Source organism: Oikopleura dioica, chromosome 1 (assembly GCF_907165135.1).
Source record: "Oikopleura dioica chromosome 1, OKI2018_I68_1.0, whole genome shotgun sequence".
Taxonomy (NCBI): Eukaryota; Metazoa; Chordata; class Appendicularia; order Copelata; family Oikopleuridae; genus Oikopleura; species Oikopleura dioica.
In genome coordinates this window covers 1257798-1279265 of record NC_137291.1, presented here as the reverse complement: position 1 = coordinate 1279265, position 21468 = coordinate 1257798, and the positions used below count along the sequence as shown (strand labels likewise).

The 21468-nt window shown below is 41.0% G+C and overlaps 6 protein-coding genes and 1 long non-coding RNA gene across 7 annotated transcripts; 1 reads left to right on the top strand and 6 right to left on the bottom strand.

Annotated features, from left to right (window-relative positions):
* Window positions 1-361: 361 nt before the first annotated feature.
* On the bottom strand, window positions 362-1399 carry LOC145705234 (uncharacterized). Its single transcript, XM_081782696.1, has 4 exons — window positions 1301-1399; window positions 1032-1259; window positions 518-657; window positions 362-470 (listed from the first exon to the last, which is right to left on the bottom strand). Exons 1-4 carry the CDS (start codon window positions 1346-1348, stop codon window positions 362-364), a joined length of 525 nt encoding a protein of 174 aa, XP_081638822.1. The 5' UTR covers window positions 1349-1399.
* A 1641-nt stretch (window positions 1400-3040) lies between these two features.
* LOC145710844 (ammonium transporter Rh type A-like) lies at window positions 3041-4866 on the bottom strand. Its single transcript, XM_081788548.1, has 3 exons — window positions 4033-4866; window positions 3456-3941; window positions 3041-3412 (listed from the first exon to the last, which is right to left on the bottom strand). The coding sequence occupies exons 1-3, from the start codon at window positions 4798-4800 to the stop codon at window positions 3089-3091; spliced, it is 1578 nt and encodes a 525-aa protein (XP_081644674.1). The 5' UTR covers window positions 4801-4866; the 3' UTR covers window positions 3041-3088.
* A 1206-nt stretch (window positions 4867-6072) lies between these two features.
* LOC145705166 (uncharacterized) lies at window positions 6073-7595 on the bottom strand. Its single transcript, XM_081782625.1, has 6 exons — window positions 7403-7595; window positions 6888-7325; window positions 6674-6848; window positions 6413-6633; window positions 6242-6373; window positions 6073-6199 (listed from the first exon to the last, which is right to left on the bottom strand). The coding sequence occupies exons 1-6, from the start codon at window positions 7593-7595 to the stop codon at window positions 6093-6095; spliced, it is 1266 nt and encodes a 421-aa protein (XP_081638751.1). The 3' UTR covers window positions 6073-6092.
* A 2704-nt stretch (window positions 7596-10299) lies between these two features.
* LOC145705100 (thrombomodulin-like) lies at window positions 10300-11147 on the top strand. Its single transcript, XM_081782556.1, has 4 exons — window positions 10300-10544; window positions 10588-10661; window positions 10706-10934; window positions 11132-11147. The coding sequence occupies exons 1-4, from the start codon at window positions 10300-10302 to the stop codon at window positions 11145-11147; spliced, it is 564 nt and encodes a 187-aa protein (XP_081638682.1).
* LOC145711186 (uncharacterized) lies at window positions 11103-11836 on the bottom strand. The gene is made up of 3 exons (XM_081788917.1): window positions 11684-11836; window positions 11459-11641; window positions 11103-11398 (listed from the first exon to the last, which is right to left on the bottom strand). Exons 1-3 carry the CDS (start codon window positions 11747-11749, stop codon window positions 11222-11224), a joined length of 426 nt encoding a protein of 141 aa, XP_081645043.1. The 5' UTR covers window positions 11750-11836; the 3' UTR covers window positions 11103-11221.
* LOC145705043 (uncharacterized) lies at window positions 11811-13461 on the bottom strand. Its single transcript, XM_081782494.1, has 5 exons — window positions 13345-13461; window positions 12433-12518; window positions 12308-12391; window positions 12100-12261; window positions 11811-11845 (listed from the first exon to the last, which is right to left on the bottom strand). Exons 2-5 carry the CDS (start codon window positions 12491-12493, stop codon window positions 11811-11813), a joined length of 342 nt encoding a protein of 113 aa, XP_081638620.1. The 5' UTR covers window positions 12494-12518; window positions 13345-13461.
* Window positions 13462-13604: 143 nt separating this feature from the next.
* LOC145711242 (uncharacterized) lies at window positions 13605-20034 on the bottom strand. Its single transcript, XR_014135138.1, has 3 exons — window positions 18970-20034; window positions 16999-17081; window positions 13605-13685 (listed from the first exon to the last, which is right to left on the bottom strand). It is a non-coding gene; the product is annotated as an uncharacterized LOC145711242 (long non-coding RNA).
* Window positions 20035-21468: the final 1434 nt, after the last annotated feature.

The window sequence follows — 21468 nt, the reverse complement described above, 5'->3', positions numbered from 1 at the left end:
CATAATCTTGTCAAAATTATAAGATCTTGATAAACCGACATTAAAAAGTAAAAACTGTAAAAATCTCATTTTCTGCAGATCAAAAACTGTATGATCATTTATATCTTCGCCAGATTAATTATTCAATAATTTCTTATTCTGGGGCGCGCTTTTGTTAATATTGATAGTTGCTTTTCCAGATGCTTTTGTTCGAGGGTAAATGCACCTAGAGGCAATCTGACAGCCGAGCCAGACTGAATTATACAGTAGTTTCTATTATGGAACTATTTGTCTGGACTAGTTTAGAAAATTAAAATGGAAACTCATATCTGCCTGGGACTCTCATTTTTAATGACTCATTTGAATTCCTCTTATCTTATCTTTATTTTGCTGGACAGCCGGAAATGAGAAGTCTATCAGTATGAATATTCTTGACGAATGAAAACAGAGTGAACCCAAGAATCAAAACAATATTCACAATCGACGCAAATCTGAATTCGAATTCAAAATAAAAATCAGCAAACAAATATTGAATTACCGGAGAAAAGCTTCAAAAACGAGGAAAACACCAGGAAATGTCCATTGCCAAAGAAAATTATGGAGGGAAACAATGAATCCGCTTTGAACAGGCTCAGCCATCAGTTCTTCTTCACTCGCGAAACTGACTGTATCGTACATCTAACGAAAGTATTAGGATTTGGGTTTGGATTTGGGTTCGGGTCGGGTAATGATTTGGGTTTGGGTTTGGATTTGGGTTTGGATTTGGGTTTGGGTTTTGGTTTTGATTGGGTTTGGGTTCTGGTCGGGTAATGATTTGGGTTTGGGTTTGGATTTGGGTTTGGGTTTGGGTTTGGGTTTGGGTTTTGGTTTTGATTGGGTTTGGGTTTAGGTTTTGGGTTTCGGGTTTTGGGTTTTGGGTTTGGTTTGGTATGGGTTTGGTTTGGGTTTTTGTTTGGGTTCTGGTTTGGGTTCGGGCTGATGCTTTGGTTGAGGTTTGGCTTTGGCTTGATTTTGGTTTGGGTTCGGGATAGAAAATAAAGCGAATAATGAACCTGTGCAGTTGGATCTATTCTTCGAATCATACTCGTCCCACTTTCCTTAAAATTCCTCGTCCTTATTGAAACGCCAGAATTTTCGGATACTGATGATGAGTCCGTACTGCTTCTGGAGCGAGAGGGAGTGATCTTTGCATGAATTTTTCTGATGTAATAGTCCTTTGACTCGTAGTGTACCACGACAGCAAGAAGGAAAATCGACGAAGTAAGAATTCCAAAAAGCGTCTGAATAAATTATCGCCATGAAAAATGAGTAAGAATGGTACTTGGCCCTTGTTGCGCATATCCTCCTGTACAATCAGACCGTAAAACATCGTCGAAGCGGTGAAAATGAGACACAAACTATAGACAAGCGTAGTATTAAAAACCTTTCGAGGAGTCAACTTAATTATTCCCTCTTTTGTCTTGGTTTAGTTGTTTCCTTCCTTGTAAATTCTCCTGATGGTTTTGAACTCTCTTCGACAGGTTCTGTAAAACCGGCCGAATGTGAAATCGAGTGCGGTTCGGTGAATATCTCGTCTTCTGAATTCGACTGTTGAAAGTTGGTATTTAGAAGGAGTGCCAAAAAGGGAGACGTTTCGTATATAACCGAAAATGATAAACGCCCATAAAAATCCACCCCAAGTCCATTCTGAAATTTCCGTCCCGCCGATGGGCCCTTGTTGAGTGAGAAAATAAACTGGCGCCATGAGAGAGCCACCAACGAGGAAAAGAGATCCGAATCCTCGCTGCCACATGAAATAGCCAGCTGGCGCTGTCCACTGGAGTCCGCGAACTCCCATGCCCGCGTAGTCCAGAACAACTCGTCTGGAAAGAGTCCAGTTTTCTACATCTTGACGGCCGAGTAGCCAGTCGAACTCTGAAGCTCGGCCGCATGGGTGCGTGCTCTCGATCTACAGACATCCCATTTTAGTTTTCCTTGATGAACTTACGAAAAACCAGCATCCCCAGCCCGAGTAGCAGCCAAACCAGATTTGAAAAAGAAGAGCGATAGAAACTCTGTAGTCTAGATAAATAATTGAAATAAAACTCGCTCCAGCTCCGACCACAAATCGAGGAAGAATGTGGTTGAACCAGTAGTCTTCTGGCTTGTCATCGGGGCGATGGGGCCAGAGTCCTCCACGAAGGCGGTTTAAATAGCCGCCAAAAGCGCATAATCCAACGATCAAAGCAAGTGAGATTGAGCTCAAAAAACTCTAGAAAATGTTATTTTAAGGCACCATAAGACTGAGTTTTAATGTTATTTTAAATAATCATGCTGTCTTTTTAACTTGAATTGTTAGTCAAACGTACTGTTGGGAATACACTGTGACTGTCGGTCGAAGAGATTATTTTTAGATTACTAAGACATGCTTTTTTAAGGTTAACGAAGTTTTCCAGCCCACTTCTGCCATATAAATTATGATTACATGTATAAACCCCAGAACACCATACCTTTTCAGAATCAGAAGAAAATTTCAAGAACCCTTTAAAATTCCAGAAATCTTCACTTCCGGTCGATTCTTGAGCCGGAAGTTATCGAAATTTGGGAGTATGGGCAACTTGTGGCCTATCAAATTGATTCTCAGAAGATTCCCTATCATCTTAGAGAAGAATCAATCCCGGCCACGGTCAAATTAACCGCTTAAAACTGAAAAAAATATTAAATAAATCATAAATTATGCATTTTTTCGTAGTTTTGGCAATCGGTTTGACCGCGGTTGGATTTGTTTCTTTGAATGAATCTATACTGAGATGACTCAAAATCTTCTGAGCATCAATTTGATGGGTCACACTTTATACATATTCGAATAATACTTCGTTAACTTTAAAAAAAAGCACGTAATTAATTACTTATGTAATTCATTATTCTTGGCTGACCTTGATGAAAATCTTCTTCCAATTTATATTTATCCTCCTCATATTTTCTCTCTTTCATAATCTCATTACTCAGAAACGCCTTGATTGAATTGCAACTTGAGAAAAATAAATACTCTCAGAATACGTTTAATTTTTTGTTTATTATTCGAAATTAAGATGGTCGGAAAAAACAGAGAATGAGGGAAAATAAGAGTTTATTCTTTTTCTTGAGGGACTTGGTAGACTTCCATTTCCCAGTACTTTCCATCCTCGAAGTATTCTTCCAATTCGAGTTGTTCCCAAAGCGGGATGTTCATCAGCATTCCAGTGATGGTTCCGCCGACGAGGGAGATTCCAAGAGTGCAGGCGAGACCGGCAAGCTGGAAATTCGCCATTTCTGTTCCAGAAACAAAGTCGGTTGTGTGGTACCCAGCAGCGCAACGGATGACGGAGGCGATTGCGCCGAGGATGGCTGGCATACCGTGGAGGTTGTGGATGCCGCAAGTGTCGTGGAGGTTGATAGCGTTGGCCAAAGCGGGCTAGAAATGATGATATAGTCTTATTTTGATGGCTGTTTTTTACCTTGATGAAAGAATATCCACAAGTGGAAACAACACCAGCAACAGCGCCAATAATAATCGCTCCAAAAGGCGTGACAGGCATCGAAGCAGCAGAACCCATAGCAACTCCTCCAGCAAGCGTAGCGTTCTGAATATGCTCCATTGTGATTCGTTTGTGAGGAGTGGCCCAAATCGAAGTAGCGTAAGTCATCATGCAAGCGCCGCAGAGAGCAAGGTAAGTGTTCATGACGGCGAGGTATCGGCCGGGATCGTCTTCGCTTCCGGGCATGGAGTTGAAAGAAGGCCAGAACATCCAGAGGAAGACGGTGCCGACCAAGGAGAAAATATCCGAGTGGTACTCGCCACCCTCAGCTGGATTGTCAATGTGGCCGCGTTTGAAGAGGCATCGAGCGACAGCAAGACCGAAGTAGGCGCCAAAAGCGTGGATGACCATGGAACCACCAATATCTGTAACGTTGAAGATATCGAGCAAAATCCATGCGTTCAACTATAAAATGAGATTGAAGGAGGCAAAAAAAAAATATAAAAAATGATCAATTTCATATTTAAAAAAAAAATTTTTTTTTCTAGAATGTTACCTTGTAAAAGACCATTTCGAACAAGATCATCACAAGAACTTGAACCGGAGAAGCAACACCCAAAACAGCGCCGAAAGAAATCAAAATCGTGCCCGCCGAAAACTCCGCTTCCATCATCGAATGAATGTTGATCGAAATGCTCTTCAAGTTCGTCCAGTGGTTAGCAGTAGCGTCGACGGTATGAGAAGAAGTTTCAAAGAACCAGCCCTGGCAGAGAATTCCCCATTGGATGGCAAAGGCTGCGAAGAGGAAATTGAAGCCAAGGGAGCTCCAGGAATACCGCTTGAGAAAAGTCATGAGGAAGCCGAAACCGACGAAGATCATCACGTGGACGTCTTGGAACCAAGCGTAGTCGCGGACCAGGTGCTCGTCGGATTTCTTGAAGAACTCTTTCGCTTCGGCTTGTTCTGCTGGAGTTCCTTGAAGAAGCTTGATGTAGGTTTCATCGTTGTAGACGTGCGAATCGTAGTCGACGAAAATCGCGAAGAGGATGATGAAAATGATCTGGAAGAGAACCAGCGTCGTGCAGAATTGCCAGGAATTCTCCTTGAAGCGGCCGAGATAATCAGATGGCTGCAACCCGGCTTGTTGAAGAAAGTTGGTGCCAGAGAGTTGGATGTCGGAGTTTTTCTCTTGCGCCGGATTGGTTGCGTCGACGGTGACGACGGTTGATTGCTTCGGCTCTTGAGCTTTCTTTTCTTCGTTGAGGACGCTGGCGCCTTCGAGGCCCATTCCGGCTAAAGCGCGGATTCCTTGCACTTTTGTCATTTTTTTTTCGTTTTTCTTGTTCCGCTTTGTTCAAGTTTTTTTTGGCTTTTGGAAGTGTTTTTTTTGTTGGTTTTTGTTTTTTGATGATGACTGAGAATCACGTCTGCTTATATACCCTGCTCATCAAATCTGATTTCTAGCTCAGTTACTATTATTGACTGTTTCAAAGGATTTTATGATCGCAATCGGCAGAGAAGATATTGGACGTACAAGCGTAGATCACAAGGCAATGATATGGCTCACTAACTGCGAGGCTAATTGCTGATTGCTATCCAAAGGCTATTCTTCGGAATTTAAACAATTAAATCACGAGTTCAATTTTTTATTCAAGAAAATTTGTAAATTTCTTCGACAGTTCCTCGAATTCTTTCCCGAAAAATTTCAGTTTATTCTTCTGCTCATCATCTTTTTTCTGTTTTGCTCTGAGAGCGTCGATTTCTTGTCGAAGCTTACATATCTCATCATTTTGAGTTTTTTCATTCTTGGTAGATAACTCTTGGATGCGTTGATTGCTCTTTTTTGAGAACATCAATATCAGATCTTAGCCTTCTCACTTCGGTGCTCAAGGAAAGGTTTGTTGATTGTGCCTGAGTCTTCAGATTTTCATTCTTCTTGGACAGATCTTGTAAAATGTTATAATTTTTCGTGAGTGTCGCTAACTCAGATCGTTGCCTCGCGATTTCACTATTCAAAGAAATAATTTTTGATTCTGCTGCGTTTTTAGATCTGGTAACAGCTAAAAATTTAGCATTGACCTCTCCTCTTTTCATTCTTGCTGGGTATGTTGGATCTTCTACGTATTGAGATATAGAATCATCGTCCAAATAATTCCTGCAAGAATCACAATCCCATCCCAAAGCCTTTTTTTCTTGAAAACATGGATCGCAGAATTTAACGGAGCAAATGTCGTGTCTGCGGAACTCTTGGTAATATGATTCGATAAGATGTTCATGAAAATATCTTGGCATGTCACTTAAAATTGAAAGTTAAAAATTACCAAAAATGGTTTTCTACCCGCATTCTCTACAAGACTGGTAAATTTTTTCCGGATCAGCGAGTAACTCTTCCGCTGAATAGTCGGACTCTGAAGACGACATCGGCAATTTTCGGGAATCGCAAGAGACAACTGATTTTGATAGATTCAAAGCTTTTGTAAATTGAAAGTGCAAGAAACAAATATCATTTACCGGTATATTTGCACGGTTCATTCGTCAGAATGATCAACAATGAGATAACCTTGAGATTCTCAAGTTAAAAAGAAAATAATTTTGCCTCTTTTTATAAGTTTTTATTCAAGGACTGACAAATAATGACCAGCAACATGTGGAAAAAGAAACTGTTTGGAAATTGGCAGATTTTCGGTCGTAGTTGATATATGGCGAAATCGTGTAGTAATTTGCTGAAAAATCAAGGAAAAGCGGAAATAACGAAAAAGTCTTACGAGTAAAACCGATGGCGAATTCGCTCATGTGATTTTTCACCGAGCTTCCACACCAACTGATAGCAGAGTAGACTGTCGATTTTTCCCGGATTGTTTCGTAGTAGGAATTGAAAAACGGACTCGACTCACAACCTGGAAAACTGAAAATTTGTTCTTCAAAAGTTGCTTTACCTGGATCAACTCGGAGGCCATTTTCATCGGAAAAATGCTTGTCCGAAGATCTCATCTTCCACATAATATCTCTCCAGTCTGGCGAGGCCTCAGTTTTCTTCATTTCGACATCAATGACGAGAAATTCCTGGCTCTCATCAGGAGAAATTTGCCGAAAACACTTTCCGTCCGGATTCAAGCTGCAGTTTTTTGTCACCATTGCGTTGGCACCATCTTTTGTACTGAAAATTATTCGGAACAGTGGTCCCTTTTTGATCAAACCTGTAAGCAGCGATGAGAAAAACGCGGTCATTTGCGACATTTTTGAAGTAATTGAGGGCCCAGTCGACCATCTCTTGGTAAGTAACATTGTGAGAGAACATCCAATCAAGATAACTTATCAGCTTCTCAAAAACATCTGATGGTCGGCTTGTCAGTGAGCAGAAAACATCACCCCCTTGATTTTTTATTTAATGAAAAGGAAAGATTTTTCGACCTGAAATTCGGCCAATTGTGGGCTCCTGAAAATCGACACATCCGGACATAAATCTCGCATCGTTTTCGATAAAATCCGCTCCGTCGATGTAATTTCCTTCTTCGAACCCCTTTTCCGGGTCTTCTAGAATTTGTTCTTTGAAAAAGCACTGTCCAGTCTCCATCTCCCCAGTCTTCAAAAACGAGTAGCAAGAGCAGCTTGACGAAAGTCGACAAATTTCGAAGCACTTTCCGACTGAATCGACCGGAACAGCTATGTACTCTGCAAACAAATTTGAGTCGATCGCCGAAATTTCCTCGAATTTCGGAACGTCGCCTTCAGTGATGTAAGTGTTTTCCCAGACTCCGATCCAGCCGGGTTTGATTGGCCCATCTTCAGGACCGTTGTAGAAGCATTCTGAGTCGAAATGAGCATCTGCTTCTCTGCAAGTCAGCGTTTCTAAGATTTAAAATTAAAAAAAAATATTTAATAATTTATTATATAGAAAATCTTCTTTTTACGTCATCTTGTCTTACCAATACATCCATCAGTATAATCCGAGTTCTTGAAAATGCAATTTCCATAGGACTTCTCTAGCGAGTAGCAGTGGCAAATTTCTGACAAATCACACACCGCTCTACAATCATCAGTCGTTTTTATGCCCGGAACGAAATATCGAACGCAGTTCTGAGCGAAAATTGAACTCGCGAAAGATAAAAAAATCTTCATTTTAAATTATTCTGAAATGATCGCTTTTTGGAATCAAGGAGGACCATGTGTTCGTTTCTCACGAAGGAAAATCGAGTGAAAACATAAAATTACTGTTAATTATTTTGGTCGAAATAATAAGTATTTCAAGAGCTCTCGTAAAATGCTCAGCTCTATTGATGAAATTCATTGACCATGCAATTCATGCAGATTTCAGCCGCTCAATTTACGATTGAAAAGGAGCTGAAGTGGTCTTCAGAGGGGTATAAATTAAGCTTTTTGACAAAATTGTCAGTAGAGTAAAATGATGAGATCGACAAATTTCCTTTTTGCTGTTTCTTTAGGAAGGGCTAAAAATCGAAGAAAGTGTAGAGAAATTTTAGTATAGTTTTCTGTGACCACCTTATTTATTGTTGTCACTTTCAAGCCCAGCAAAGCTCAATTTCCTTCATCAGTCCTCCATGACGACATTTTCTTTCAACCCTGCCAAGCTAAATTTCTCGAGCTGAACGGATGGTCCATCCCTCCCGCGCTCAAAAGTGACGTCATCTGCGCTGATACTCCAGATTTTTGGCTCGGAAACCTGCTTAAAAACCTGACTCAGGGTCCTTCGCGGGCTCCTTCTGGACCCTGACTCAGATTTTCAAGCAGGTTGCCCAGCCAAATTCTAGATCATCTAAACATCCCTCTTTGGAATGACCATTGGGACGAAAAGTACAAAAAGTACATCGTTCCATTTTGTTTTTCGGAAAATTTCCACGAGACGGCGTACATCGACGAATATGAAAACATCTTTTTTGGCGACTCTGCTATCGCAGAAGTAAGAAAACAGGCGCAAGAATTCAAGGAGAACACCTGCATTGAATTCTTGGAAATCTCCGAATCCGAGTTGGAATCATTCCCAAACGCGTTCAAAATCGGCGAAAATTTGGAACCGGATTTTCCTTGCCTTGCTTTTTTGGGAAAACGAGGGAATCAGACGCTGCAAATGAGGCCAGATTGTCCAAAAATGAACAACGGAACTGGAGTTATTCATCTTTTCATGCACATTTTGGGCTTCACCCACGAATCAAGCCGATATCACAGAGATCTTCACATGGGCGTCACGGAGAAATTTGCGAAAACGACGGAGTTTTACAAATTTCCTCTTGATGAAAAGGAAATCTACGTCGATTATGATTTCCACTCAGTTCTTCATCACCCGGCGTATCTTGATAAGGGCTCAAAACGAATTTAAATTTAATCAATCAGAAAAAAATCCAATTTTTTTATACTAGAGAAACCATAAGATCATTCGATCACGATTAAAATGGAAATTTTACTTGAGGATAAAATCATGAAATAAAAGTCTCATCGATCATATGTAGTAGTAGCTCAGGGATATATAATATATATCATACCATAATATATATATATATATATTGAGCCTGAAATTTGACAGCGATGGTTTGCCAAACATCCACCACCCTTCCCGACCAAGTCAACTCGCTCCTGTTGATCTTCACAAGCCATTCTCCGCCGCCGATCTTGTCAAGATCAACTTCAAGTACCCGTGTCCATCGAAAAACGACTGCCTCCAAAACCCACCTCCCTGCGGCCATGGGTTGAACAAATGCGAAGAAACGATCGACGGATTCAACTGCATTTGCGCCGACGGTTTCGAACTCAGAGATTCGGCCTGTGTGGACGTCAACGAATGCGTCGATCCTGATTTGAATACTTGCTCGAACCCGGGAGACTGTATCAACACTGAAGGCGGATTTCGCTGCGAGCAGAAAAAGATCGACATTGTCTGGCTCATCGACGGAACTGGCTCCTACACGGGATATCAAAACGATGCAAAGAAAGCGTTCAAGGATCAAGTTCTATTTCTCAATAATCTTCAAAGAAACGACCCAAATACGCCGATTTTGAGTTTCGCATGGGTATGACATTCTTCGCCGACCGATTTTTTAATCAAAATGAGATGACATCGTCGACAAACAAGGTTTATCAGGCTGGACTGGCTTTGAAAGAAGTTGATAAGTACTCATTTGGAAGCTCTTTCGATTCAGCTTTTTCGAAGATAAACGATATGTATGGCGGCGGTGATGCTCCAGAAGGTTCCACATTTTTCTCAGAAAAATGTCTAATTATCATTTCTAGATCCGCTGCTCGGAATCATCTTCACCATGACAGATCCCGCCGTCAACTGGGACCCCGATTCAATCAAACAGGTCCACATTTTCACCGACATCGATTACCACCACGATTCCTTGTCTTCCCGACATCCTCCACTTCAAAAATGGACGTCACAGCCTTCTTCTCTTTATACTTTTTACGATCGAGATTTGGCAAATGACTTTACTTTCGGCTTCGTCAGAGATTTGGGGAAATCTTATGTGGATTTTATTCACAGGCCGGAAATTGCTATTGATCAGCTTTATTTCAACGTCGCTGGTAAGCGTTTTTATCCGTTTTTTTTTGCATCGTTTTAAGGATCTACCTCGGCAATCAGAGCCTACGACTACTTCACGAAGGGCATTTCCGGCACCCTCGAAGATTGGATGCCTGTTTATCCGACAAGATCAAACGAAGAAATGAAATTCAATCCAAATGCTTACAAAAGAAATATTTCGGAACACAATAACCAGAGTTTTTAAAAAATCAAGAATTTTGGCTAAATAAGTTTTTGATGCATCTTATCATGAAAACTCATGAAAGCATCGCGGATCAATTCGCCGAAATGGAGCAAATCATCATCGAAGCCGTCGAAGAATCCCTCGAAATCGACGACTTTGTCGACTTTTGCGCTATTAATCCCGACCAATGCCACCCTGATGCAAAGTGCCAAAACGGAGCAAGCTCGCTAAAATGCACTTGCAACGCGAATTTCGAAGGAGACGGATTCTCGTGCTCCGCGATTAATCGATGCAAAAATGATCCATGCAATCTTGCGACGGAAAAGTGCTTGTTTACTGGACCAGCCAGGTATTTTTTGAGAAATGAAAAAGGGGGGTGATGATGTTTTTAGTTATACCTGTGAATGTAAAGCTGGATTTAAAAAATCCGAAAGTGGACATTGCCAAGGACTGAGTTTTCTCCAAGGCAGGAACGAGCCAATTTAGATAAAAGAGAAAAACTCGTAAAAGACATCAACGAATGCGAAAACTCCAACCCTTGTCCTCTCGGAAACAGCTGCCAAAACACTGATGGAAGCTTCGAGTGCCACTGTGACCAGCCTGGTTGGTTTTTTGTCGAAGACATTTGCGTTCAAGGATCGATTTGTGATAGCTTCCCGAACATTTGCGGCGAAGACATGTTTTGTAAAAATGTGGTGATTGATGGGGAAATCCGCGATTACAAATGCACCGAGCGACGGTTTGAAATTCAGATGGAGACAACGACGAGTTCTCAAATCGGAACTGTGTTCAATTTTATGCTTCTTTTTATCCCATTTTTTATCTCACAATAGAATCTTCATGCATGTAGTCAAAAATAATGACTTTTACAATTTTTTTTATTTTAAAAATTTAGGTATAGCAGCGTTGATTCAGAAAAAAAGTGAAGTGATTTAGGCAGTTGCTTGCATAATTGTAAATAATTCTGTGTTAGTTATCAGCGATTTTTTTCTATATTCTTGATTGTCTTTTTCCTTGAATTTCGTTTTAAATTCCTTTCGAATCCGGGGAAAGAAGAGGCTGGCAGGCGTTTGAGTAAAGGATTGAATAGTGGTTTTCGCGTAGATGCCCCCAGAATTCTTCAGGAGAGGAGAGAATGATGGAACACTGTGGACAGCGAAGTATTTGAGCCGCTTGTTGGTCGATTGGAGGGCTCGTTTGTACCTGAAATCAAGAATAAAGAAAGAAGAAAGAATAAAGAAGACTTTCTTTTCCAAATCTTACCATTTGAGAATATGGCTGTCCGTATTTGAAGATTGGTCTTTGTTGTTCATCTCCGGAGTCGTCTGAAATCGTCTGGATCACTGTTGACGGTTGATCAGCTTGTAAGAGCGAATTTTTTCTTTTCTTGATTACTGGGCAGTGGGTCAGCGGAACTCCCAATTTTCGCTCATCATTTTCGTGGCTCTAGGAATTTTTTTGATAAGAAAGTTTTTGGCTTTTCTTTACGAATTGCGGAACCATTGTCGGTCTTGAAGAGCTTTCATGATAATCTTCCGTGATTGAAGCGACCATGTCTTCGTGCAAAATCTGCTCGGCAGTTTTGAAGTTTTGCTTGATTCTGGCGATGTGCGTTCTATTCACATTTTTTGCCCATTTCTTCGAAAAGATCTGAACAAAATCTAATCGCTGTTTGTTTTCAAAAATTTACCTGGCAGTTTCTTCAAGTGTTACAGAAGGATGACGAGCAAGAAAGTGCGCAATCGACTCGAAAAGTGCTCGGCGTAGGCTCGAACTGGAAGTTTTGGATTCGCGATGATGAATTTCGAGATGATGTGTTTCTCGCCAAAGGAAAGTCGGACAAAGGGCTTTCTCTGTTTCAAGGTTCTTTTCGATCCGAAAAAGAAGGAGGAAAGGAGAAGAACCAGTCCTTTTCCGGCGCAACTCGTTGAGGAACGATTCCGAGGATCGATTGTGCCGCTCTAGAAATCGAGCAAGCCAGTTTGAAGAGGCGTTGAAATCGCTCAAACCAAGATGGCTCGCTATTTTCATCGCTTGATTTCGGATGAATTGAGCTGTCAACTCCTCTAGAACATGAAATTCCAAATCGAAGAAAGGGGGAAAATTCTGAACCTTGAGAAGAGCCGTCGAAGATCTTTAAAATGTGCTCGTCCACGAGTTGAAAATCACAACTTGTTGTGCTATCTTCGTTGCTCACTAAAAATTTAATTTCTGGATGTTTTCGATTCGAAAATTACCAGTAGATCCGGCAGAGGAGTTGACTCGTTTGCACCAGTCTTGGTAGATGTCGTAGACCATGGAGTGAGTCACTGTTTTATGAAATCTGTTTTATGAAGTTTTGAGCCAAAAGAATATTTCTCATTAGAATAAAGGGCCAAGTCTTAAGCTCAAGTATGTGACGTAATTACGATTTTATCTCGTTGACGGTCAACTTGGCAAGAAAAAGTTCCGATCATCCGGTGTCTGAGCGCCAGTTCTACTCGAAAGAAGGCTTATCTATTGTAAATTGACTGACAGACTATCGTCAAGGTTAACTCATTATGCTCTACTAAAAGATAAGATCTAGGTCAAAACTTTCCTTACAGTAGGGTCGGCAAAAAAATTTGACCTCTTGTCCCATTGACGATTTATATCTCTTTAGAAAGAGCTCGACGAGCTGATTCTCATGGTATGCTTCGTTTTCTCTCCGATGTGGGAAACTATTTTAATGGTCATTTAAAAGTCAGCTTTGGGGGCCTGAAAACGTGGTTTCTGGACATATCGGAATTTGGAATGGGACAAGTTTGAAGGAGATATTTTGAACCAAAGGCAACTCTTTAATAAAATATAATGAGCATGTGACAAAATAAACCTACGGAATGGACGGTTAATTCTGATCAAATATATTCTCCTTTTTCTGATATATATTTTTGACCCTGTTCTTTCATATTTTGATATCAGATTGAGAATACAAGACTGTTTTCTAGTGAATTTGAATTTTTGAAGTGTCTTCCCCTGAAAAAGTCCCAATTTTTGAAAATTTCGACCTCACTGGCGACGATGATGTCGGATATGAGTAATTTTTGGCTGAGAGAGGTTTTTGACCATCGCGAATCAGATGGTGATACTTTCAGAGCGATTCGAGGGAAAAATATTTTTGCCGACCCTACCTTACAGAAAACTTTTTCGCTGTGGCGCCAAAATTTGCGCCAGGATTTTCAATCAGCGACTGGATAATTTCCGACGCTTCGATCGGGGTCAGCTGATCTTCTTGAATTCGTGATTCTTCGTCTTTTGAAAGTGTTAGAAAACCTCATTTTCAATTTCGCTGATTTTTAATATCGACCACAGAAAAATGTCACGCGAATTAGCACGGTATTACAAGTTTACTCGAGCTTCGAATTTTGAGTGAACAAATCTAACAATTTTCCTGAAACCGGCTCTGTTTTGGGGAAATGGGTTTCTTCTGGCTCAGTTTTCGCGATTTCTTGTTTTCGTTCCATAACTGTTCCTAAAAAAATATTATGGAACAAGCGTTTCCAAAGTTGAAAAATCGAATTTTTTTGGCCTTAAAATCGGACTAAATTGGACTAAAACAAAAAATTTAAATGTTTTTAGATAACCAATAAGATTGCTGTGTTTGGCTTGCCGGCCAATCAAAACCCTGATCAAGAAAATCATTTATTTTCGCTTCTGCCTCTTAAATTTTGACGAAGGCGTCCAAGAAAAAATTGAATAGAGGATCGTCCTTAAAATCTCCGGGAAAGATTACCTTGAAAAGCAGTGTTGGAAAACCCGCAACATTTCCCGCGGGCGCAGGCGGGCGCGGGGGCCGATTTAAAAATTTTCCGCGGTTGCGGGCGGGCGCGGGGGCCGATTCCTAAATTTCCTGCGGGTCCGGGCGGGCGCGGGGGCCAACTCAAAAATTTCGTGCGGGGCCGGGCGGGCGCGGGCGGGGGCCCCGCAGATTTTCGCGCCCGCGGGCGCCCGGGGGGTTGAGGGCGTCCGTAACCCTCGCGCCCGCAAGCCCCGCGGGTTCAGAAATCAGCAAATAAAAAAAATAATTTTTGATAAAAACCATAATAGAGTGATAAACTAAGATAATTTGAATTTTTCAAACGATGGGTGTGGGCGGGGTTGGGGACAAAACTGAGATTGATCAACTTAGAGTTCCCAGCCATTGTCAAGCCCCTTAAATTCAAAAATCATGGAACAGGGCTGAGACGGCCCGAAGGGCCGTCAAGCCCCTTAAATTCAAAATCATGGAACAGGGCTGAGACGGCCCGAAGGGCCGTCAAGCCCCTTAAATTCAAAATCATGGAACAGGGCTGAGACGGCCCGAAGGGCCGTCAAGCCCCTTAAATTCAAAATCATGGAACAGGGCTGAGACGGCCCGAAGGGCCGTCAAGCCCCTTAAATTCAAAATCATGGAACAGGGCTGAGACGGCCCGAAGGGCCGTCAAGCCCTTAAATTCAAAATCATGGAACAGGGCTGAGACGGCCCGAAGGGCCGTCAAGCCCCTTAAATTCAAAATCATGGAACAGGGCTGAGACGGCCCGAAGGGCCGTCAAGCCCCTTAAATTCAAAATCATGGAACAGGGCTGAGACGGCCCGAAGGGCCGTCAAGCCCTTAAATTCAAAATCATGGAACAGGGCTGAGACGGCCCGAAGGGCCGTCAAGCCCTTAAATTCAAAAATCATGGAACAGGGCTGAGACGGCCCGAAGGGCCGTCAAGCCCTTAAATTCAAAATCATGGAACAGGGCTGAGACGGCCCGAAGGGCCGTCAAGCCCCTTAAATTCAAAATCATGGAACAGGGCTGAGACGGCCCGAAGGGCCGTCAAGCCCCTTAAATTCAAAATCATGGAACAGGGCTGAGACGGCCCGAAGGGCCGTCAAGCCCTTAAATTCAAAATCATGGAACAGGGCTGAGACGGCCCGAAGGGCCGTCAAGCCCCTTAAATTCAAAATCATGGAACAGGGCTGAGACGGCCCGAAGGGCCGTCAAGCCCCTTAAATTCAAAATCATGGAACAGGGCTGAGACGGCCCGAAGGGCCGTCAAGCCCCTTAAATTCAAAATCATGGAACAGGGCTGAGACGGCCCGAAGGGCCGTCAAGCCCCTTAAATTCAAAATCATGGAACAGGGCTGAGACGGCCCGAAGGGCCGTCAAGCCCTTAAATTCAAAATCATGGAACAGGGCTGAGACGGCCCGAAGGGCCGTCAAGCCCCTTAAATTCAAAATCATGGAACAGGGCTGAGACGGCCCGAAGGGCCGTCAAGCCCCTTAAATTCAAAATCATGGAACAGGGCTGAGACGGCCCGAAGGGCCGTCAAGCCCCTTAAATTCAAAATCATGGAACAGGGCTGAGACGGCCCGAAGGGCCGTCAAGCCCTTAAATTCAAAATCATGGAACAGGGCTGAGACGGCCCGAAGGGCCGTCAAGCCCCTTAAATTCAAAATCATGGAACAGGGCTGAGACGGCCCGAAGGGCCGTCAAGCCCCTTAAATTCAAAATCATGGAACAGGGCTGAGACGGCCCGAAGGGCCGTCAAGCCCCTTAAATTCAAAATCATGGAACAGGGCTGAGACGGCCCGAAGGGCCGTCAAGCCCTTAAATTCAAAATCATGGAACAGGGCTGAGACGGCCCGAAGGGCCGTCAAGCCCCTTAAATTCAAAAATCATGGAACAGGGCTGAGACGGCCCGAAGGGCCGTCAAGCCCTTAAATTCAAAATCATGGAACAGGGCTGAGACGGCCCGAAGGGCCGTCAAGCCCCTTAAATTCAAAAATCATGGAACAGGGCTGAGACGGCCCGAAGGGCCGTCAAGCCCCTTAAATTCAAAAATCATGGAACAGGGCTGAGACGGCCCGAAGGGCCGTCAAGCCCCTTAAATTCAAAAATCATGGAACAGGGCTGAGACGGCCCGAAGGCACCAAATTTGGGCCGTCAAGCTCAATTCAAGGCGAGGGAAGGGAATTATAACAACGCCCGGGGGCCCCGGGCGGTTGAAAAAATTTTGTACGGGCGCGGGCGGGCGCGGGGGCCAAATCAGAAATTGTTTGCGGTCGCGGGCGGGCGCGGGGGCCAAATCCGAAATTTTTTGCGGGTTCGGGGGGCGCGGGCGCCCGCAGCCCCCGCCCGCCGCCCCCGCGGGGTTCGCGGGCGGGTTTTTTCCAACACTGTTGAAAAGGATCTTTGGATTTCTCTGTGAGTTGTTATTTGTAATTTGGTAATAATGGATGCGGCCAAGTGTTCAGGGCGCGTTTCTCTGTTTTATGGGACCTGCCGAGGCAAAAATTTATCTGTCAGACAGTGATTAACTTATTTCACTCAACACGAATGTTGACATTTTCCTCCGAACCAAAAATTAATAAATAGAAAAAGGAATTTCTTAAAAATTATTGAAAACTTTAGAATTTAGAGTCTGGAAAATAAGGGGATGAGTCTCTAAAATCGTTTTTTTTTTCAAAAGAAATATTTTTTTCTTTGGTGACACCCTTATTCAAAACTTTGAAAATTATGATAGTAATTTTATGAAAATTAATAAATAAAAAGAAACAAGAATAAGGGTGTCGCTTCAAAAATAAAAATTAGCACGAGCAAAAATAAATAAGGGTATCAAAATGATAAAAATAGCGAAAATATTGAGAAAAAGCTTCAAAAATAAAGATTGATGTGTTCATAAAAATTCTGTCTAAATCTAAAAGCGCCTGTCATAAAATCCGCCGGCAACAAAAAAAGAAGAAATACAAAGTGAGTCTTAGCGACCAGAGAAGTACAATAATAAAAACGATAATAATGGTCGGCCGAATCGCTACCTTGCGGAGAGACGCCCTGATGATGCTGCTTTTCGGGATCGTAAATGAAGAGTTTGCTCACTCGCAGGCCTTCCATTGGTGAACTAGAAATTCAATTAAATTCTACAAGCGTTCGAAAACAAAATTGATCCCATTCTACTTGAAAATAATAAAGATGTGCTTGGTCAAAACAACGAGACTGGATAATTGGAGCACCTCCATTTTTGGGAATCTAGAGCAAATAATGTCTAGATTTAACAAAGTCTAGACTCTAGATATTTGTCTAGAATCTAGACTTTGTTCTAGACTATCTAGACTCTAGAATCTAGACTCTAGATAGCAAGGCCGAGCTCAGTCTCCCATTTTTAATTTCCGTTGATGCGTTTGACGATGAATTTTCTAGAGATTACAATTATACAGTATGTTTCCAAATTTCCGGACTAATTTTGTCCCCAGATTTCCGAAAAATGTCCGGAAATTTGGCCTTCCTATGAAAAAATAATGTCCCACCAAGCATCCTTAAAATTTTTCGAAACATGGTCACTTACCCGTGTAGAAGTCGTCTAAGCGCAAAAAAGACGACGACAAAGTGGGTTTGATAGGAGAACTCAAGGATAAACACAAGAAAGTCGATGTATTAAACCTCTTGTACCTTATTTCGAAGAAAAAATATGAGCTACCGTCAATTTTTTTTCTTAAGGGGGTAGAAACAGCTTTTTTGAATGTAGGATTTACAAATTTTTCTTTGTCGATTCCGAAAGCTTAGCTCATGCACAACAAATCTTTTCATTATAATTTTTTTCGTTCGCCAATCAGAATCGAGAAAAAATCGACTTTAGTTAATGAAATTCATCAAATCCTGCGTTGCGTGTTGATGCATGCTATGATTTTTTGACTTTTTTCAAATGATTTGGACAGCAAAACAAGCTTTGAAATCTAAAGAACTAAGGAAAAGACTTTTTTTGTAGTAGATATATTCTAAAATAAGGAAAAAATAAGGAATTTTTCTTCCTTGATTTTCACGAATTCGCGATTTTCGACTTCCGATTTTCAAACGCTTTGATTGCATTATCAATTTTTATAAAAAGGCAATTTCCATCATAGATGCTCCTAGAAAAAGGGTTGAACTATCTAAAAATGAAATTTGAAATTCTCGGTTCATCACATGACTCGAGATAATTGTGCTTGAAAATGGGCAAAAATCGGGACTTTCGACGAGATGCGTCGATGTTTCGCTCTCTAGCGCTAAACTGGCGAAACAAAAAATAATTTTAAAACCAGATGCTCTTAGATCTAAGATAGATCTAACTAAAATCGAAGAGAGAATTTAAAAATCTAAGGTTGGCTGAGCTTGGGCGCTGTTCAAAAATCGGCTTTTTTCAAAAAAGCTGTTTCTACCACCTTAATTTGAAAAAAAAGTCCGGAAATTTGGGTCATCGTCAATTTGTTAGTGTCCCACTAAAACCCCTTAAAATCTGAAAAGTGTCCGGAAATTTGGACTCCGGAAATTTGGCAACAAACTGTAATCGCATCGGACACATGCGGTTTTTTTTATGTACTCAAGTTGTAAGTCAATGTCGTAATTTGTTATTACATAAAACATTAGAAACAAGTCAAGTCTATTTAATACTAAATGGACTTATCTTAGTCTATTCCATAATATGATATAATTTATATCCTAGATTGGCTATTTTGGAGATTATCTTACCAAAATACCTATCTATCAGTTCGCTCGACTCTATTGTCTCTTTACTTGAGAATCAAGCCTAATACAGGATGACTGTATGAGTGTCATTGATAAAGACCGGCTCTTGATAAGCATGTTTTATTCGAATGAATTTGAACAACTCTCAGGGAAACGAACTTAAGGGTACTACCTTCGATTGTCCAAATGACCAAGTTAAGCTGTGAAATTGAAGGTAGTACCCTTAAGACTCGCTCGGAAATGAAATTTTCGAGATCGTACTAAGGTTAAAAATTAAGCCAACTTACAGTTATCTCTCTCTTTTTTTGAGATTATTTTTCAAGAAGTTGTTGAAAACGATTCTTGACAGTTGGAAGCTGCTCTCTGGAATGACTCTGAAGTTCAGTGTCGAAGATAGAAAAGTCAACTAGTCAGGCTTCAGCGGGGAGAATAAGTTGGTATCTTGAGCGCCAATTGCAATTCCCCTGAACTAAGCAGTTAACAGTGGAGCAGACGGTGCCGGGGGGCTCGCGATTGATGCTGCTGTCGACTCTTTTGCCTAATCACCGAGCAAACCAGCTTCTTTAGAAACCGGCACAAGAATACTCGCTGAAAATTACGAATAAGTTAACCCTTATTTTTGCCTTTTTTTTCGCATCGCGCGGATAAAATTGATATTACAGGATGAAATTTGGATTAATTTAAGAATGTCTGCGAGACAACAAGCAAAATTTAAGGGTATAAGCATAAATGGAAGTGATTTTCTGGATCAGGGTTTTGATTGGCCGGGAAGCCAAATGCAGCAATCTTATTGGTTATCCGAAAATTCATTTTTATTTGGGTTTACGTCCAACAAAACAGTGAGTTACAGGTCTCTTTTTGTCCATAAAAAATACAATTTTATCTAAAACGACAAAAATTAAAAAAATAACTTACGAATAAAATGCGAAAAACGTAAAAAAAGCAGAAAGTTCTGACTAAAGAAGTTTACAGATGATTTCCTATTTATTGACGAAAATATGACGTCCGAAGAAATATATATTTATTATTGTATTAATTTCGTCTTTGAAAATTTACTTTGTACTCTGCGTCACAAACCGACTGGATGAACTCATGTCCCATTTCTTGAGAAATTAACGCGTGACGCGGCGGAGATAAGTCAAGGCGGCTAGATTTTGAATGCAGTCAACCTCAGTGTTTTTTGGCGCCGCGGGGCCACAATTCTAATCAATTCAACTTTTTCTTGCTGAGTTCATTTTTCCAAAAATCTATTTTTTTTTCAGCTTTTGCTTGGAGTTATTTTTAATTTTGACAAAATTGAAAAATATAAAACTTCTGTGGAAAAAAAAGTTTATTTCTTCTGAAAAATACAGTTGAAAACGGTAAGTTAAGGATATAGCCTATGAAATTGAGCTTTCATAGCGCCTAAATGCGACGTCGGATCATTTATTTTCAAAAGCAATCCTATCTAACAATGTGCGCAGAACTCGATTTTGGTACTTTTTTTAAAATTTTTATTCGAATTTTTCTCTGTAGAGCGTTTTGAAATCTTACGATCGCGTTTTCTCGAAATTTTTACATTAAATCGGTCGAGTTTTTTCGATAGAAAGGTACTCTAGACCCTTATCTACAAAATTGTGGGTTCGGTTTTCTCTTATCCCGACAAAAACCGATTTTAGAGCCATTTCCGTGAGGCTTCCTCGGCGCGTGAGTAATGTAAAAAGCGCTGCGCTGGGTGCTCAATCTCTCGACTCCTCTTTTCCGAGAGAAAGTGCGCGTTTTAAAGAGCGCTCTGATTGGTTGAACAAAAAAAAGCGCGCATGGAAGAAAAACAAGAGCAAGAAAGAGGAAAACACTAGAATGAAAATTTGGCCGAGTTTGAAAATTTTTCAGCCACAATGTTCTAGTTTTGCATTCTGTCAATACAGTCACTGGTTTGGTTTTAGCGATTTAATGTAAAAGTTTCGAGAAATCACGATCGTAAGATTTCAAAACGCTCTACAGAGAAAAATTGAAATTAAAATTTTTAAAAAAGTACCAGAATCGAGTTTTGCGCACATTTTTAGATAGAATTGCTTAAGAAATAAAATGATCCGACGTCGCATTTAGTCGCTATGAAAGTTCAATTTCATAGGCTATATCCTTAAAAAAAAGCTGAGTCCTCAATTTCAGTAATTCCCGCCGATGGCAGAATCTGTGGACGTGACTTGAAAACGATCAGGGGGTTCAATCAATTGCTGATAACTTTAGCCAGCTTATTCTTCCTGTTTTGCTGGATTCTGATGAGCCTTCTATTTAAGGTGGTAGATATCAAGAATCGCCATTTTCTGTCAGACTTTTCTCCCAAATTTAAAATAGTGACACCCTTATTTTACTTTGGAAACAAAAACTTTAGACCTTTATCTATTTCCTATGGAAACCGAAATTTCGAATTTCAAAAAAATTTTGTACAAATTTTTTCGTCAAAGATTGCTGACTTTCCTAGAATGGGCTTTTTGACGAGAATCGGAGGTGTCAAATTTGCATTGTAGCACCTCGAAAGCTCAAGAAATCCTAATTTTTGGCTTCCATAGGAAAGAGATTAATGTCTGAAATAAATTTTGAGCAGAAAAAATAAGGGGGTCACTATGTTAAAAATTTGAGAAAACACTGACAAGAAATCCGATTCTTGATATCTACCACCTTAAGGCTGTCAACATCAATAGGGTATGATTTGAAGCTCAAATTTTTTGATACTTTTAACAAATTATAGCATCAGTCAATTGTCAAATACTAAACTTTTTTGTGAGCAATATTGAAATTTTTCT

Excerpts from the sequence above, each read along its gene's own strand:
- LOC145705234 (XM_081782696.1), bottom strand. The coding sequence starts at position 1,348 with ATGTTTTACGGTCTGATTGTACAGGAGGATATGCGCAACAAGGGCCAA. Across the intron at positions 1,260-1,300 it reads ATATGCGCAACAAGGGCCAA|ACGCTTTTTGGAATTCTTAC; the intron begins GTACCATTCTTA and ends TAATTTATTCAG. Across the intron at positions 658-1,031 it reads GAATAGATCCAACTGCACAG|ATGTACGATACAGTCAGTTT; the intron begins GTTCATTATTCG and ends TACTTTCGTTAG.
- LOC145710844 (XM_081788548.1), bottom strand. The coding sequence starts at position 4,800 with ATGACAAAAGTGCAAGGAATCCGCGCTTTAGCCGGAATGGGCCTCGAA. Across the intron at positions 3,942-4,032 it reads TCGAAATGGTCTTTTACAAG|TTGAACGCATGGATTTTGCT; the intron begins GTAACATTCTAG and ends CTCATTTTATAG. Across the intron at positions 3,413-3,455 it reads GTGGATATTCTTTCATCAAG|CCCGCTTTGGCCAACGCTAT; the intron begins GTAAAAAACAGC and ends CATCATTTCTAG.
- LOC145705166 (XM_081782625.1), bottom strand. The coding sequence starts at position 7,595 with ATGAAGATTTTTTTATCTTTCGCGAGTTCAATTTTCGCTCAGAACTGC. Across the intron at positions 6,849-6,887 it reads CACAATTGGCCGAATTTCAG|GGGGTGATGTTTTCTGCTCA; the intron begins GTCGAAAAATCT and ends TAAAAAATCAAG. Across the intron at positions 6,200-6,241 it reads ATTCGCCATCGGTTTTACTC|CAAATTACTACACGATTTCG; the intron begins GTAAGACTTTTT and ends TTGATTTTTCAG.
- LOC145705100 (XM_081782556.1), top strand. The coding sequence starts at position 10,300 with ATGGAGCAAATCATCATCGAAGCCGTCGAAGAATCCCTCGAAATCGAC. Across the intron at positions 10,545-10,587 it reads TTGTTTACTGGACCAGCCAG|TTATACCTGTGAATGTAAAG; the intron begins GTATTTTTTGAG and ends TGATGTTTTTAG. Across the intron at positions 10,662-10,705 it reads AGGACTGAGTTTTCTCCAAG|ACATCAACGAATGCGAAAAC; the intron begins GCAGGAACGAGC and ends AACTCGTAAAAG.
- LOC145711186 (XM_081788917.1), bottom strand. The coding sequence starts at position 11,749 with ATGGTCGCTTCAATCACGGAAGATTATCATGAAAGCTCTTCAAGACCG. Across the intron at positions 11,642-11,683 it reads CGACAATGGTTCCGCAATTC|AGCCACGAAAATGATGAGCG; the intron begins GTAAAGAAAAGC and ends AAAAATTCCTAG. Across the intron at positions 11,399-11,458 it reads GACAGCCATATTCTCAAATG|GTACAAACGAGCCCTCCAAT; the intron begins GTAAGATTTGGA and ends TCTTGATTTCAG.
- LOC145705043 (XM_081782494.1), bottom strand. The coding sequence starts at position 12,493 with ATGGTCTACGACATCTACCAAGACTGGTGCAAACGAGTCAACTCCTCT. Across the intron at positions 12,392-12,432 it reads CTCCTCTGCCGGATCTACTG|TGAGCAACGAAGATAGCACA; the intron begins GTAATTTTCGAA and ends TTAAATTTTTAG. Across the intron at positions 11,846-12,099 it reads GTTGCGCCGGAAAAGGACTG|ATCTTTTCGAAGAAATGGGC; the intron begins GTTCTTCTCCTT and ends GATTTTGTTCAG.